Source organism: Battus philenor, unplaced genomic scaffold (assembly GCF_028537555.1).
Source record: "Battus philenor isolate CCGP_79_NKW_IND1 unplaced genomic scaffold, ilBatPhil1.0.hap1 SCAF_15, whole genome shotgun sequence".
In the NCBI taxonomy this organism is placed as follows: domain Eukaryota; kingdom Metazoa; phylum Arthropoda; class Insecta; order Lepidoptera; family Papilionidae; genus Battus; species Battus philenor.
The window spans coordinates 6110048-6125581 of NW_027181677.1; the positions used below are offsets into that span (position 1 = coordinate 6110048).

General features: G+C 32.1%; 1 protein-coding gene across 6 annotated transcripts in view; it reads left to right on the forward strand.

Moving 5' to 3' along the window:
• Nucleotides 1–15534, forward strand: part of Pde11 (Phosphodiesterase 11) — a 206302-nt gene that overhangs the window by 123403 nt on the left and 67365 nt on the right. For all 6 annotated transcript variants that reach the window (XM_068762042.1, XM_068762038.1, XM_068762043.1 and 3 more), the window contains 2 exons: nucleotides 7836–7952; nucleotides 11254–11431. In XM_068762042.1, the coding sequence (XP_068618143.1) occupies nucleotides 7836–7952; nucleotides 11254–11431 (295 nt within the window). The remainder of the gene's footprint in view (nucleotides 1–7835; nucleotides 7953–11253; nucleotides 11432–15534) is intronic.

A 15534-nucleotide genomic window follows, 5' to 3' on the forward strand; every position in this document is an offset into this window, starting at 1 on the left:
TCGTTATTTTATATCTCTAATGACGATAATCTAAATAAGCTATTAGTCTTTTGATTAAAATGTTCATTTAAGTTTCGTCTTAAGTAATATTCTTTATCTAAGGGGACTTTCTAAAGAGATTATGGGGGAAGTCAGGGTACGATATTGGTGGGAATCGCTATATGTGAGAATAGCATTACCTATAAAATGCCAATAAATCATCTGCTGTGTTAGTTGCGGAACACCTAATTTAAAGCAGAGCCCTGGCCATTCCGAGTCATCTCACGTCCTTGTCGTCCTTCCTGGGAACTGCTGCAACTGCGCAACCGCGCGGCCGCCACCACGAGGTGCAGCTGAACTGAGAGTGCAGAGAAAAAGGCGAACCTTCTGCGCCTTAAAACAGAAATAACTCACTAGGGAGGCAACCCGATATAAAACAGAGTGCCCGCATGCTCCAAGGTGGCAGCCCCACCAGTAGGCTAGGGTATAGTGGGCAAATCACTCGCTTACCCGAAACTAAACGATTAAAGAAACTGAAACAGTACATAACCGGTCTGATATGACCGTTCGGGATGGCGACGTACTGTGGACACCCTCTGCCTCATCTTGGAGACATAGGAGTAAATGATGAATGATGAAGGGGACTGGCAGTAAATTTTTTTCGTTGTAATATCCGCTTAGTAATGTCCGGGCTAATTAGACAACAGTAAGTCACGACAAAGTCATGAGCTTTTTGTAGCCGGATTTTTTTTGTTAAGACGGAGGGTAGCGTTAAGAAATGAAGGGCAAACAGATGCGTTTAACATTTTTACAGCGTAATAAAATTCGAGAATAATTTTTATTTATTTCTCGTTGTGAAACGCGTTCCGTTCCCATGACTTTATTATACAAGATGTTAATTTTATTTATTCCCAAGGAATCGAATTTTGTAGTTCATAAAAGAGCTATTAAATATATTTTATTAATTAAAAAGAATATGGCGGTAAAATCATTTTCATTCTCGTATATATCGATTTTTTAGAATTAGTTCATAACAATATTTTACAAAGTTGCTTCCAACTTCGAAAAAGTAATGAATAAATATGAGAAGTGACATTGAAAATTTTGGAAATTGAACTAAATAGTAAACGGTGAATTATTGTTTTTCAAATAGTCTTTTGGATACTCTATGCATTGTTGTATCCTGTGATACCATTAGGAAAAGCAGTGAGCCTGTTCTTTTTTTAGATGCTTCTCCAATATTTATTTATTTTCAAACCGTATACTACTAAGTTCTTATCAAATGTATCCTCAAAAACAATAATTGAAGGATGTGTGGTAGGAATTATATGGTAGTCAAATACTATTTTGGCAGAATACGCTGATGCGTTGTTGTGACGAAGCCTTGTCTTTTCTAAAACAAAAGGCAAACCAGTGCTAGTATACAGATCAGCTGTTACCCTTTAGTTGTTATCATAGAACAATTGTTGCATACATAAAGTATGAGGCAATCCTCCTTTTCCCTTCGTTTGTTGCTGTTTTTAATTAGTTTTATTCTTAAGAAAACACACTATTTGAAGATATTTCGTTATTTTAGGAACATAACAATAGGTGCAGGTTTCATCATCACACTAAATAATGCGACGCAGTTTTGAGCTTTGGTCAAAATGAAACGTGCAAAATAATTTTTATTTCTCGCTTGAATTTGTTGATATCATGTACCACGTAACTTAGTATCGTTAATCAAAGAACGTCCCTCACACGGATAGTCATCGAGTTTACGACGAGTGTACGACTACATCTGTACACATTGAACTAGAGAATAGTACATGAGATGGATCTACATCACACATTACTGGGTTTTAGCGACTACCCACCCGAGCACGGCAGCGAAAATCGTAAAATATGAAACATATTTTCAAATGTTAAATTCATTATAACGCTAACACGTCGCCTTTAAGTTGCGTCAACTTTGAGGAGATTAGTAAAGAGTGTTGTTTTCGAAATTTAACATGTTTTTTAAATATATGTTTTCAAATTAACCCGTGCTGAAATCTTGGGTCACCAACGTTATGGTGGTTTTTTGTTTCTTTTGTATCTAAAATCAATTCATACGCTATTGTAAACAGGGTTTCTTTTGTGAAATGTACCGTTATACATTTCTAGTTATACATATATTAATTTTCCACGCGAACTCTCGCCAAATTAGCTCTCCCGCATCTTTAGTTCTAAGCTGTTTCCTGTGACGACGCCTTCATCGCATTGAGTTTATAACTTTGCACTCGTTAGTTTCTAACTCTATCAACTTCAGTCGCCAGCTTAGTTCAACTTTTACGCTCTTAGAACTCTCTATAATGTTTGTTGTCTTAAAGTTTTCATAGATTTTATATTATTTTGACACGCTTCAACAGCTACGAACCATTGTGGTAGTTTTTAACTTAATCTTAATCTAAATCATTGCTTTTCAACGTTTTCTTTTTCGTAACTCTTAATAAAACTTTTCATACATGCGTACCCTTTTCCTTGATAACTTCACACCTACTTCTAAAAATATGTGTTGTTTCAATTGTCACTCTTATTGTTAAAATATCCACTTAGTACTGTCACCCCATAATCTAGATATCTACTAAAAGATTGCCTTTATGTACATTAACAAAATTTTATAATTTTTTAATTATCTGACTATTTATTAATTGCTTTCAAGGTCACATTGCAATTGATATTCCATGATTCACTATAAACTGCTCATTGTAATCATAAAACAATTATAATGTTTATACAAGTAACACCTGTTTTATTTAATCAGTAATTTCGTCGCTACCAATGTAGTCACGTAATCATCATTTTTACGAATCAGTAACAGGACCCGGTACTCCCAGGTGTATTGATACACATCATGATGGAAATTGCCAATGTAAATTAATTGTATATATGATTATGATAATGGTCATCTAATTAAAGAAATAAAAAAATAAAAGGTCCATCGACTTTTACTGATATTTTACATTTGTTTCGAAGTATTCGTATATATTTTATACGTAGTTACATTTCATATTGAATTAACTCACGAATTCCGCAACAATCATTTAATCTACGCAATTGTCAAGCACTTCCTACGTAAACATAAACACGCACCGCCAGAGCGCAATAAGGAAGCCATCGCAACGGATGTTAAACTGTGATCGTAACTAGACAATCTCATAAACTGTTTAATAAATTTATATACGCGCGGTAAAAACCGCTTGAACGTGGAATTACCCGCACCGCGTTGGTTCATGGTGGAACTATTTTACTAAATCCATGCGATTCTGTCACTGTTCCGACTGCGACAATAAAATGTTTGCGACCACGGTTTATTCATTAAGGCGTAGTTTACATACACGTGTTGGTGCTACGATTGTTAACATTATTTATATAACATATTCATTGTAAATTATAATAGTTGAAACTATTTATTGACGAGGTCAATGACTGTTATGTATTTTTTTAGAGATATCAATGTTTTGACAATTGTGACTAAATAAATAAAAAAATCTAATGAAAAAATACGGCAGGGGCTATGGTATTTTAAGGATTATATTTAAATAATATTAAAACTAAATTATTTAATTATAAAAGTAGCAAATAATTTAAGTACAAAAAGACCTATTTTTATCACAAAAAAATTAATGCAGATTCTATAATTCATTTTTTTTCTCATAAATCGAAGACGAGTCAAGCAAAACAGCAATCAAAAATACTTAAACATTTGTAATGGCCGAACTTGTTGGATTAAGTCAGAGATAAGACCGCAAAAAATGAATGCGTAATTTGTAAAAAAATTCTTGTTACTATGAAGAGACGTCTTACGCAGTAGTAGATGCATATATAAAAACTTTTACTAAGTTAAATGTTTGCTTAATAAAAGTTTTTTATGTGTATATTAAATGTTAGTACAGTATTTTATACCAATGTTTAAGAACCTCGAAAGGCACCATTTTATTAAAAATATGTAATATTAAAAAAAAATTGTTTCACACATTTACACATGTCATGAAGTGAAGAATTCCGATTATATTTTAATTTTTTCGATTTCGAAATCGGTTTACTCTAAGCTTTATAATGTGAATCGCTGCAGGCGACTGTAATGAACATTTTATGATTGCACTTCGCGCAAGCTAATTTAGACCATACATTCCGGGATTAGAGAATAAAATAGCGTTTATGAGTTTTTTACATACGTAATGTTCAATATACAGCGACGTCAATAAATGTTTGCGATAAAATTTATTGTGAGGTTGCACGTTGCATAAATATAGTTATGGTATGAAATTTTATGACTTTCGTCTTTGTCCGTGGGTCATTTATTATTGTCTTGAGGTGGTAAATAATGGAAAGTTGGTGTAAAGTAACGATTATCATTTTTGTTTTCCTGTTAAAGGTCCCTTGCATGATATCATCTACGTGGATAATCAATTCACTTCTATTTTTGCTGTTTACCATTAGTGCACCGTTTCATATCGAATATATGTTGTTTGAGCTCACTAGATTACTAGGGTAGTGATTATTGCCTCATTTCAAGGTGGTGAGCTTTCAAATAAAAACTGCACAATATTTTGAATTTCATAATCCTGAACGCACTACCTTGTTATAAGCGAGGCATGTTACTTTTAGTATATAAAACTGTAAGTGTAAAAATATATAAGTCAAAATAATTTAGTTGTTATTTGCTGAGACATCTTTAGTAGCTATTATATATGTATTTATCTACTCTTTTTATACTTGGTGCAATGGTAGTTGTTACAAAAACGTTTTCTACCAGTCAACTTAGAGGAGCAAAAATAAGGAGAAGGAAAGTGTATAAATAGAATAGAAAAATAATACAGGACACGTACATACTTGAAAGATAAAAAATAATAACTCATATACATAAACTATACAATATACTCCGCCAAGGAATATATGTTAGCATTAAATAAGTGTTTTTTTTCTTTTTAATAGCCTCTGTTTTTTCAGGTCTCTCATTTCTCCTGCTTTGCGTGGGTTACGCTACAATCTTCTTTAAATTTTTGCAATTTTTTTTCACTTTCCTTACATCCTTCACGATTTCTTTCATTCGTCACATTTTGATTTTCTTTCGCATATCACCTTATTTCCTCTATCTACATTCCGTGTTAAATTTGTTTCTTATTACAGCATCTTTCTGTTATTTTCTTTATTAACAATTTTTCATTTACAAATATTCATTTGTAATTTTTTTATTTATTTATTATTACATTACATCGATAGTTGACGTGATATTTCATAACATTTTATTTTTTTGTGGTCGGGTTTTATCTGACTCTTTTAAACAATTGTTATAAACTTATATGTCAGGCGCCGAAATTTGAAAGCTTTGAATACTTTACTACTACTATACTTTACTATAGCCTACATTCGTTTTGCATATAGGCTACCGGTTACGTGCTACGCCAATATCTTTATTGGTCTGTCAATTGAATTCATTGATTTACGTATTATGTCATGTTCACTATATATATCTTGTGATTGTGTAAATTTAACAACATTGCACTACTGCAATGGTTTGGAGACTTGCGATCGTAGGTCGCGGATTTAATACCCACTTTGTGAATTTATTATACAGGATTGCAAATAATTGCACACAAAATATGTTTCTAAAAGACAGGCAGTAGTGCCCTCTTCGTAACATAATACTAAACTGCGATCACCAACCCTACTGCCGGGCGTGGCAATTATGGTATATCCTACCATAGATATCTTTGAGGGAAACCTAAGCCTTGCATTGGGTGTCGATGGGCTGATACAACTACGATTACTAATGACCTGAACCGTTGCGGCTAGTAATAGATTATAGAAATAGATATTGTTTGATAAAAACACAGTAGAAGTTTAGGAAACCTTTCGCACTAATTTTACTCAGACTGTTGTTTGAATTATAACACACTTTATGATAGCTTTTATAGGTAGCTAAGAGTTGTGCACTATTTGTAACTAAAAATGAATCCATCCTTTATTTAATTATAATTGGCAAAATAAGGTTTAATATAAATAAATCATTAGCAGATGATTAGGAGAACCGAACTAAAAATGGAATATGATTATATGATTCGCTTTTAAGAAGTCCTAAAACAACTAAAAATGTCATATTTAAACTGTATTGGAATATTCTACATATCTCATAAAAAAACAAAGAAGGCTTATTGTTACAATCGAATATTTATGTAATTAGGCTTAATACATTATGATTGACGTATTGTGTAAGATTTGATAGGCGTCTGTTGATAAAGATAGAAAATGAGCTTATAACTTTTCTGTGCTTTTTATTTCTACACTCTTGTACAACTAGATCGCGAATGCATTGTCTAGTAATGATCATGTTAGGCTTCTATTTTAGCCTTCTTAAAGATTAATCTCGATAAAAAATACACAAATTTTTATAGCAAAAAAGGTAAGAAACAATTTGGTAATTCAACTAATGTAATTGTTTTGACAACGAAATATAACAGACGTTAAAATAAACTAAGTATAAAAAACTTGGACATGAGTACAGGCTCTATTTGAGTTAATTGGTACTCCTTGTAAAACACTCAAATACGATAAGATGGACGCCGACATAAAAGCGTTCTCAATTAATCGGAGTAATAGGTACCGGTGCCTTAAGACGTACGAGTTACAAACCGCCCGTGACTGTTCCCGATACCTCATTAATTTGTTTTAATGATAAATTCGTAGTGTTTAGACTTTGCTTCAACGAATTGTGCTTGTTAATGTATACTCGAATAACCGTCATATTTTTCATCATATTGAAACCATAGAACCGTATATTTTTTGGTTATAAGTTTCACTTTATTACATTGAAAAATAGACAAATTGCTCTACTGGTCTCTTATGGCTACACGAAAAAATTAAAATGTTTCTTTTAAGTCGAGATATTTAATAAAACAAAAGAAGTGGGGGTTACGTTAGATCAATAGTGATATTAACATATGCCCGGTACGAGTTATATTACTTAATATTATTTCGAAAATTAAGGAAATACATAGTACCAACCGCAAGGTGGTTAAGTTTGTACGAAAACGCTGGATGCCGCTTCCAACCGGCCCAATGAGAAATATATGGTGGAGGCCAATGTAGGGTACATTGTGGACGAAAAGAATGAATAATAAGGTTGTTATTCAGATATACAACCAAAAAGTTTTTACAATTTCCACCGCTACATATTCCTTCGATCCAATATTCGTCTATCACGGGTACTCATGAACGAGGGTATAAAACGCGATTCAGAAAACATTCCAATCTCCTATCTAGGGTTCTTGCGCCCAGACACTCAATGGACTGTCTCCATAAGCTATCTAAGAACTTGGGGGCCTAACGATCCTGTAAAATATATAATGTAACGGTCCGAACAGAGGTTTCTGTGGGACTTCTCAAACCTACGTTACCGTAAAAAGATTTAACTAAACATACCATAATAGATCAAACGAGTTGTTATGAACGGTGTCATGGAAAATGTCATGAGAAATGTATAAAAAATTCAAATTGTTTATACCACTTTGTTTAGTTATAATGGTTTTTATTTATATTTCCTTTCTAACTTCCACATACGTTCAATCAGAAAAAACTTCGGTTCGTTTGACACGCTACGGTAGAAATAGGTAGCTAATAAGTCTTGGTATGATTAGTGTTAAGATTGCCTTTAGTACCTTGTCACGCCGAAGCAAAGAGTAGTTGCTAACGGTCAAACATCATCATCCGACACAAAGATATTTTTCACATATTAAAAAATCATCATTAAAAAATTTACCACAGAATGTTGTTTACTTGTTTTTTTAATTAATAGCCTAATTTTTTTATATAATTATGTTTATGTTGCACAGAAAGGCGACACGGCAAGTGGTGGACGCGTGGCTGGTATCTCACGCAACGCCGCCCAGCGCTGAACTTGCGTCACCCTCGCGCGCAGGTTCGGGCTCCGGGGCCACTACTCCTGTCAGGTAAGAACTACTCTAATATATTCTCCAAACCGATTTAACACAGTGCTTTTTTAACGGCATTTTTATAATCAAATGAAAGGGATAAGTCTGTCAACAACTGTAAAGAAATCTAGAGATGCTCTACAAATGCATCTACAAAAGCATATTTTTTAAAATGTATGTAAATAACAAATAATTCTTTTGAGATATGATGCAAAAATTGTTTGAAAGGAAATAAAATTTTATGTCATCATTACTATGGTGAACTTACGGCACATGCTTTTAAGACTTACTGACTAATGTCATTATTGTACTTTACAAGTTTTGTTTTACGCGCTATTACATACACAGTTCGAAGTTTTAATAAATTTTATACTTTTTCTTTTACACCACCACATTTAAAAACTTTTGATTTTAAGATACATAACTGACGCATACTACACGTCTGCAAAGTATTCATTTATAATTAAAGATTTAAAACAAGACTACAAATGTTGCGCATGTTATAATAATTACGCTCCGTCTCTGCATAAAAGATAGAAAAATCTTGTGCCTGTAACAAGATTATATGACGTACAAAGTTAAACTGTTCAATATAGTTACGTGATTAAGTTATATCTATGCTTTTATTTGTAACCATAAGCAACTATATACAATTGTATAAAACGTCTTTATAACAATCATACTACAGTATAATTTGTAACCGCTATATCATTAATCTATACGCTCTGTATTCGTGGTTGAAACTTGCTGCTCTAACCTCCATCAATCTTAAGTCATCCCGACGTAAAACCCCTAGTGCCGCTCACATATGAAAACTATTACTCTAACATGTCTCTGTACATTGAGCGAGTATCTAAACTCTTTGCATAACTATCTGATTGATGGAATGTTTAGAGATGATATTTAATAAATATAATTAAAAACATACTTTTTCAATGTTTCTGCAGTAAACCAACATCGAGAGTGTCGGCTATTTATTTTGATTTTCCCTTGACAATTACCACCAGTTCAAAGTTTGAGTAACTGGGTCGAGGATCGACAACACTGTTCCATGGTAGCCATGTTTCCTATTTCTTTTAACCCGTACCTGATAAACCTTTCAAACCGTTTATTCCTTTAGCGTCCTTTTCCAATAAAAACAGTTCAAAACACATCCTGGACTTATTGGCACCATAGTTCTATTTGACTTAACCACGGGAATTTAATCATAACTCATAATTTTTTTACTGGTTAATGACAAAGTTTTTGATCCCTGTCTCGCCTAATGTTAAGCGATGATAAGGGATGGAATAATGCTACATAAATATATTTTATATGTTATTATTTCAAATAAATGTATAGGTAATAACACGCGGTGCAAAAGCAATGTTGTAATTTTTTACAAATGGCGCCAAATGTCACTGTGCGATGACATTTATGTTGTAGATATTGACAACTAATTCTCTATGACATTTGGTGCCATTTATAAAAATAGAGGCAAGTTTGTGAACTTATAACATTACTTCTGCGCCACTTTTTATAATAATAGTTTTAAACCGGCCATCGTATTGTATAACGTTTATTAAGGTTTATAACATAATAAAATATAGACTTTTTTTCGAATTATACAATATTGGTATCCTATACTAAAAATATTATCAAGTTTTCCTTATTGAAGTTAAGAAAAAAACTTGTCTTTCTTATTAATTATTAGAAAAATATTCATTTACAAAATAATTTAAAAATAAAGTTATCGACTAACAATAAAGTCGCTCGTATAGGTTCAATACGTGCTTGTTTATGTGACCCATAACTGGTGACTATTTGCTACGATGTGTGTAATATTTCTATGTATTATTATTTGATTGCATATATGAATTTTATGCGTAGCTAATTAAAAGTAAACTTAACGATGCTATTGATTTTTATAGATAAAAAAATGTTAAGGTTGTATAAATGTAACGTTCATCTTAAATTAGCGTGCTCAGTAGGTTTCTTTTGCATAAAATAAAACTGATATTTCGCATTGTTTCTCTGTTCTAAATCGCTTCATCGTTATAAAGAATCGTGACTTCGCTGTGGAAATTGTCCACAATATACCGTTAAAGTAAAGCCGTCGTACTCTGTGTGCACTGAAGCTTCCGAGTGTTCTGTTATTTCGCGGAGCAGTTTTGTTGCAACTGATTTTTATGTGTCAAATAAACCAAATACATTTAAAAATTTTAGTCTCATTTTATGGCTCGCGTATGTCTTTTCACGGAAAATATTTTGAAATATTACCGTAAAAGATGAGAGATTTGTTATATCCGATTAGTGCCCATTCCTAACGCGTGATTCTAGTCAGACTACGTCAGTGTGCATAAGAATATCAATAAATGTAAAAAAACAGCGCTGTGTGAAATGCCAGCATAAAGCTGTGTGAAATCTAGCAATTGCTAGAAATAAAGTTAAGCTTGTTGTATCTCTTTTGTAGCGGGCTAACTGCGTACGGTAGAGTGAAATTCCCTAAGGGATTTGTTTAATAAAATAGGCGTAATAACAGTTGTTACTCTAGTACCATCTTTATGTACAATAATTTAATTATTCCAAAAAAAAATGTAGAGATTATCATTCTTTTAACAGAAAAAATTTTAGAAAACACTCACGTTTACATGAAGTTGATTCATTCTTTTTGAGACAAGTTATATGCTTCTGTAATAAATTCCTTGAAGCGTTTTATATTAATTCATGAAAAATCTTAGCTAATGTTAAGGAATTATTGACCAATGCAGAATTTTTTGTATTGTATTATGTAGGAAACAAACATGCCTGTGATATGTATCACACTTGATTTGGATGGATTTTGAAGTGAGAAATAAAAGATTTACAGCATGAAAAAAAGGTAAAATTGGCTTTAAGAAAATAATTTCAGAGTTTCTTGTCAGGTTGTATGGAGAAAATTGCGTGCAATAATACTACGTAATAACATAATTTAAGTGTACATTGTTTTGTCGTTGCTTAGCAAAGCCTTTTCGAAAGAATGAATACTTTTTTTATCGAAATCGTTAAAAGTATTGTTATAATATGTAGGGTTTTTAAGTGATTATAAAGCTCTACTGCTATATTATGTATATTATAAAAGTGACTACAAAAAAAAACAAAACTGCCTGAGTTAGCTTTTCATGAAAGCGCCTTTTAAAATCGTCGTAGTTTTATGTTGAATAATGCCTATATAGGAGAGCTTGATCTGTAGTTTCTATTTATATTTAACGAACCACGAACTGTATCATATTGTTATAGCCCAGTTTAGTAGTAGACCCAGTATTATTTTGAGAATTAATTTGTTGTGATTGATCGACAGGAAGATTTCTGCGCATGAGTTCGAGCGTGGTGGGCTGTTGAAGCCGCTAGTGACGACTGTAGACGGCACGCCGACCTTCCTCGGTGATCAGCCGCCATACGCGACGCCCTCCAGGCCCCAGCGACGCTCCCGTCACGAACTACGTCAGCTCGACGAGAAGGAACTCATATTTGAATTAGTGAGTATTAATAGTTATCACCTCTGCTAATAGAAACCAACTGAAAAGGCCACTCCCAAAGACCGCAGGGATGTACAGTATTACGCTACCAACTTCCAGAGATTTCCCGCGATGTTAACTAAGTTGTCGGTCTACATGGGGGGGGGGGGGGGGCTATCACTCGTGTATTATTAGTATTAGTAATATAGTATACATTGCAGGATATTTAAATTATCGCGCTAACGTTCCTTGTTTACAATTGTAGTGTACATAGACACATACAATTATTCCTACTGAAAGCCTTACATGTTTCTCAGGATATAAAATATTTCGGAATATAATCTGGCCATAAATAATGTTTTAAATAAAAAAAATATATTTTTTGTCCTCATACAATTATATTATATGCAAAAAAGGAAACTTAACACTTTTACACGAATATATGTTACTATTTCATAACGTAAAAAATTTTTTTTTGTTCATTTCAAATATTTGTAGTGTTTTCTCATTTTCATGCCAATTGGTGTAAAATATTTTTGTGATACTAAATTGAAGTGGTGTGATAAAAGGAACCAAATTATAATAGCATTAAACAAAGCGGGTATGAAGCCAAACGAAATTTTTGAAATCCATCCACTTGATATTAGTCGAATGATGAAAAATCATTGGTGATGAAATGATACACACTGAAGACTGGTAGTATGATTTATGGTCAGTACACATTACGAGATGATGTTTTTTTATCGACTATAGGTTAAGCATTTATCTGTCTCGCTAGATCTTAAGTGATGACGAGGTCTACGATGCTACACGTTTGCCTAGAAGGAACCTATTCACTCTTCTTTTTATATTCTAAACACCATAGCAATTTCAACTCCCTGAAATAATACATGACATTGGCGGCAAAGGATTCTTCTATGAAGAGTTCGTAACGTTTAAAGAACTGTAATAAAATAATTTTCAATGACCGTTGTATGTTTTTAATGTTGTTATATTAATATATAATAAATATTTTATATCATAGAGAAAATAAAGATTTTTCCTGGCCTATATATACCTATATATACCAAATACGTATTTGCGTCATAGAGAGCATTAATATATTCACAGTTTAGATGTGACGTTATTCACTTAAGCGCACCTTGTGTGCGATTGAATGTATATGACTATTTGTTATTTATATAATCATTTATTTTAATATTAGAATAATCGTGGCTTGTTTTTACAAATAATTAAAGTGTGTTACTATTAGCCTACTTTAAAAACCAATACCGCACTCATACTTAGTAGAATTAGTCCGAAGTTGACGTAAATAAACTTGTTTTTCGGAGTTATGTTTCTTGCAATAAATGTGTACACACAAATTATATAACAATGCAGTGTGTTTCGATTTTCCTATATACTTTATATGTGTATTGAATAAAATTATACTCGCTTCATCACATATTGACATAATTTTTAATTACCTGAATTTTTCGTTTAATTATATAGATTGTGAACCTTACATTAAATTGTACGTTTCTTAATAAATCGAGGTGATTTTTTGATAGTAGATTTCTCAAGCTTAATACATGTGAAATACGTCACCATCACAGCATATCGCTAAATTGCCGTATCCGGCCAAAGTGCACAAATATCAAAAATTATGTTTCGATGATCATTAAAGGGATTCCCGAACAATTCATAAATCTTAACCCAGTGTTTGTTATCTTGAATGCAACCGGAGTTCGATGTGTTACTGTGGCATTTCGTTATCAATTTCAATGTTCATGTTCGGTTTATATGTTAGTTAATGCTGATACTAGGTTATTTATTTCATTTACATTTATTAGCGCGGTTTGTGACAAAAAGACATTAAACGGATTTATTTGTTTAATTTTTAATGTACTTACGAAGCTTTCTAACCTTCAAACAATTAAACCAAATTACCTTATCATTTTTCGAAAATAACAGGCAATGAAAATTCTTTATTACATTCGTGAAATTTATTTGTAGCTATGTATATAACAAAAATGATAGTCATTAGAAATACAAATTATTTTGTGTTTTGACCACAGAATATTTTTTTTGTTCACCAACTTTTTGACACAAAACCCAGAATTGATAAAAAAACATAAAATTAACTCTATTTTCTAAATAAGTTTATAGTGTTTATTTTTACAACAATAAATAGGTAATGAAAAATTAAATATGCTTCATGTCAGTGCTCTGCAACTTTTTCTCATCTACGGCACACTAAAATCATTCCTAAATTTTCGTGGAACACCGAAAGGTAAATTCGAGAGAGGAGTGAACGTGACTTGCCACTTTGTCTCAAATACAAAATATGTATAATAAAAAATTATAAAATTTCAATTAATTAATTTTTACCGCGGCACACTTGTATCCGACCTACGGCATACCGGTTGCGGAGCACTGCTATATATGAACCCCATAATGATCCTGTTAAATGATTAGTCGACGCACGAGCTCCTACGCACAATAATTATTTATTACAAAGAATACTATTAAGTTATTTGTTGGATAGAAATTAATAATTTTAAGCTTAATTCTACGTACTATTACTAACTTTGTTACGTAAAAATGGTAATATATAATAAGTTGTGCGTAAGTTGATGTGCAAAAACACTTTATTTACTTTACGATACATTTCCGGTTAAACAACCATGTAAATTATATTTTGATAATTTCAAAAGACACGAAAAGATGATATCATTGTATAATAAAATATTTTGTAAACTAATTTTTATTAAAATATGCAGTGAATTGATTAGAATACATTACATTTACAAAGTTATTACAAGTTACTTTTATGTACCGTAATCGTTCGAGTATAATCTAAATATAGCTGGAGAAATTTCGAATATGATACAACATTACAATTATAAACTACTTAACCGGAGGTTGTTCAACACGATCGGGTGGTCGAGTACATGTGTATCAATTTTAGGTCTCGGTGTAGGGGCCGATAAAATGGCGTACCCGGCACGATAATAACATGTAAACATAACAACGTCGACGTGTATTAATCGGAAACGAGATTCGGATTTTCATGGTACAACCATTTTGTGATTTCTAACTAAAACATAAAATATTTGGTCATGTAAATACTCAGAGATTTTTTTCTATTATGGCACAAGGTATATGTACGAGTACAATAAAATTCCATATTCAATTCCACATCTGCGACTAGGGTGTCTTTAAAGCCAATTTAAAACACACACACACATATATATATATATATATATATATATATATATATATATATATATATATATGTATATATATATAGGAAGCTAATTAATGTCAAGCACTCTTTATTAAACTACATTACTAAAGAGCAACTTTTGAGTTTCTCGCCGACTCTTCTCAGCAGAACTGCCTTCCAAACTGGTGGTAACTTCCTTTAGAGATAACAATGCCTTCATTTTTTTTAACAATATTGTGATTTTAATTACTTATGTGCACTGGAAAAAATATTAAATGTAAATTTGAGTACGTAAAAAATGACAATAAACTATATTTTAAAAATTCAGTTATTTTAAAATTAAAATAGCAAGTGAAAACTGAATTTGTTTCTTAACTCCTTAAAACCGAGGCGATACTTCGACAAGTAATGCTTCATTAATTTTAAATTTAGATTTGTCTACGTCATCATAATTTTAGATTTCGGTAAAATCAGTTGAAAGCTGCTTGCATTCAGCGTCTTCCGTCGACCTTAACAAGGTTGTCTGTTCATTTTATTGTTAGATGTTTATTCTACTTTTTTTTTTTAAAAGTCTTACATTTTTCAATGTAGCCCTTTGAAGTATTTGTAAATTTATTTACAACTACTTTTTCTCAAAGCATCTTGCGCCTGTTTATATACCCCTGTGAGCGTAGGCCGATATAAAAACCTTACGTTGTAATTTATTGTGTTAGACCCGCGTTCCTCGTAGTACGAGCCAAGAATCTTTAAAAAGGCAACTTTTAAACATTAACCGCTCTATTTTGGGCTTCCTTTTGTTACAGCTCTTTAGCAAACTTCCGCGCTACTCTCGGCGCTTTACCTAATGCAACATTGTTTGAGAAATTTTTCAACAGATGTGGAAGAAGCAATTTATTTAACTGTTCTATTTTTTTAA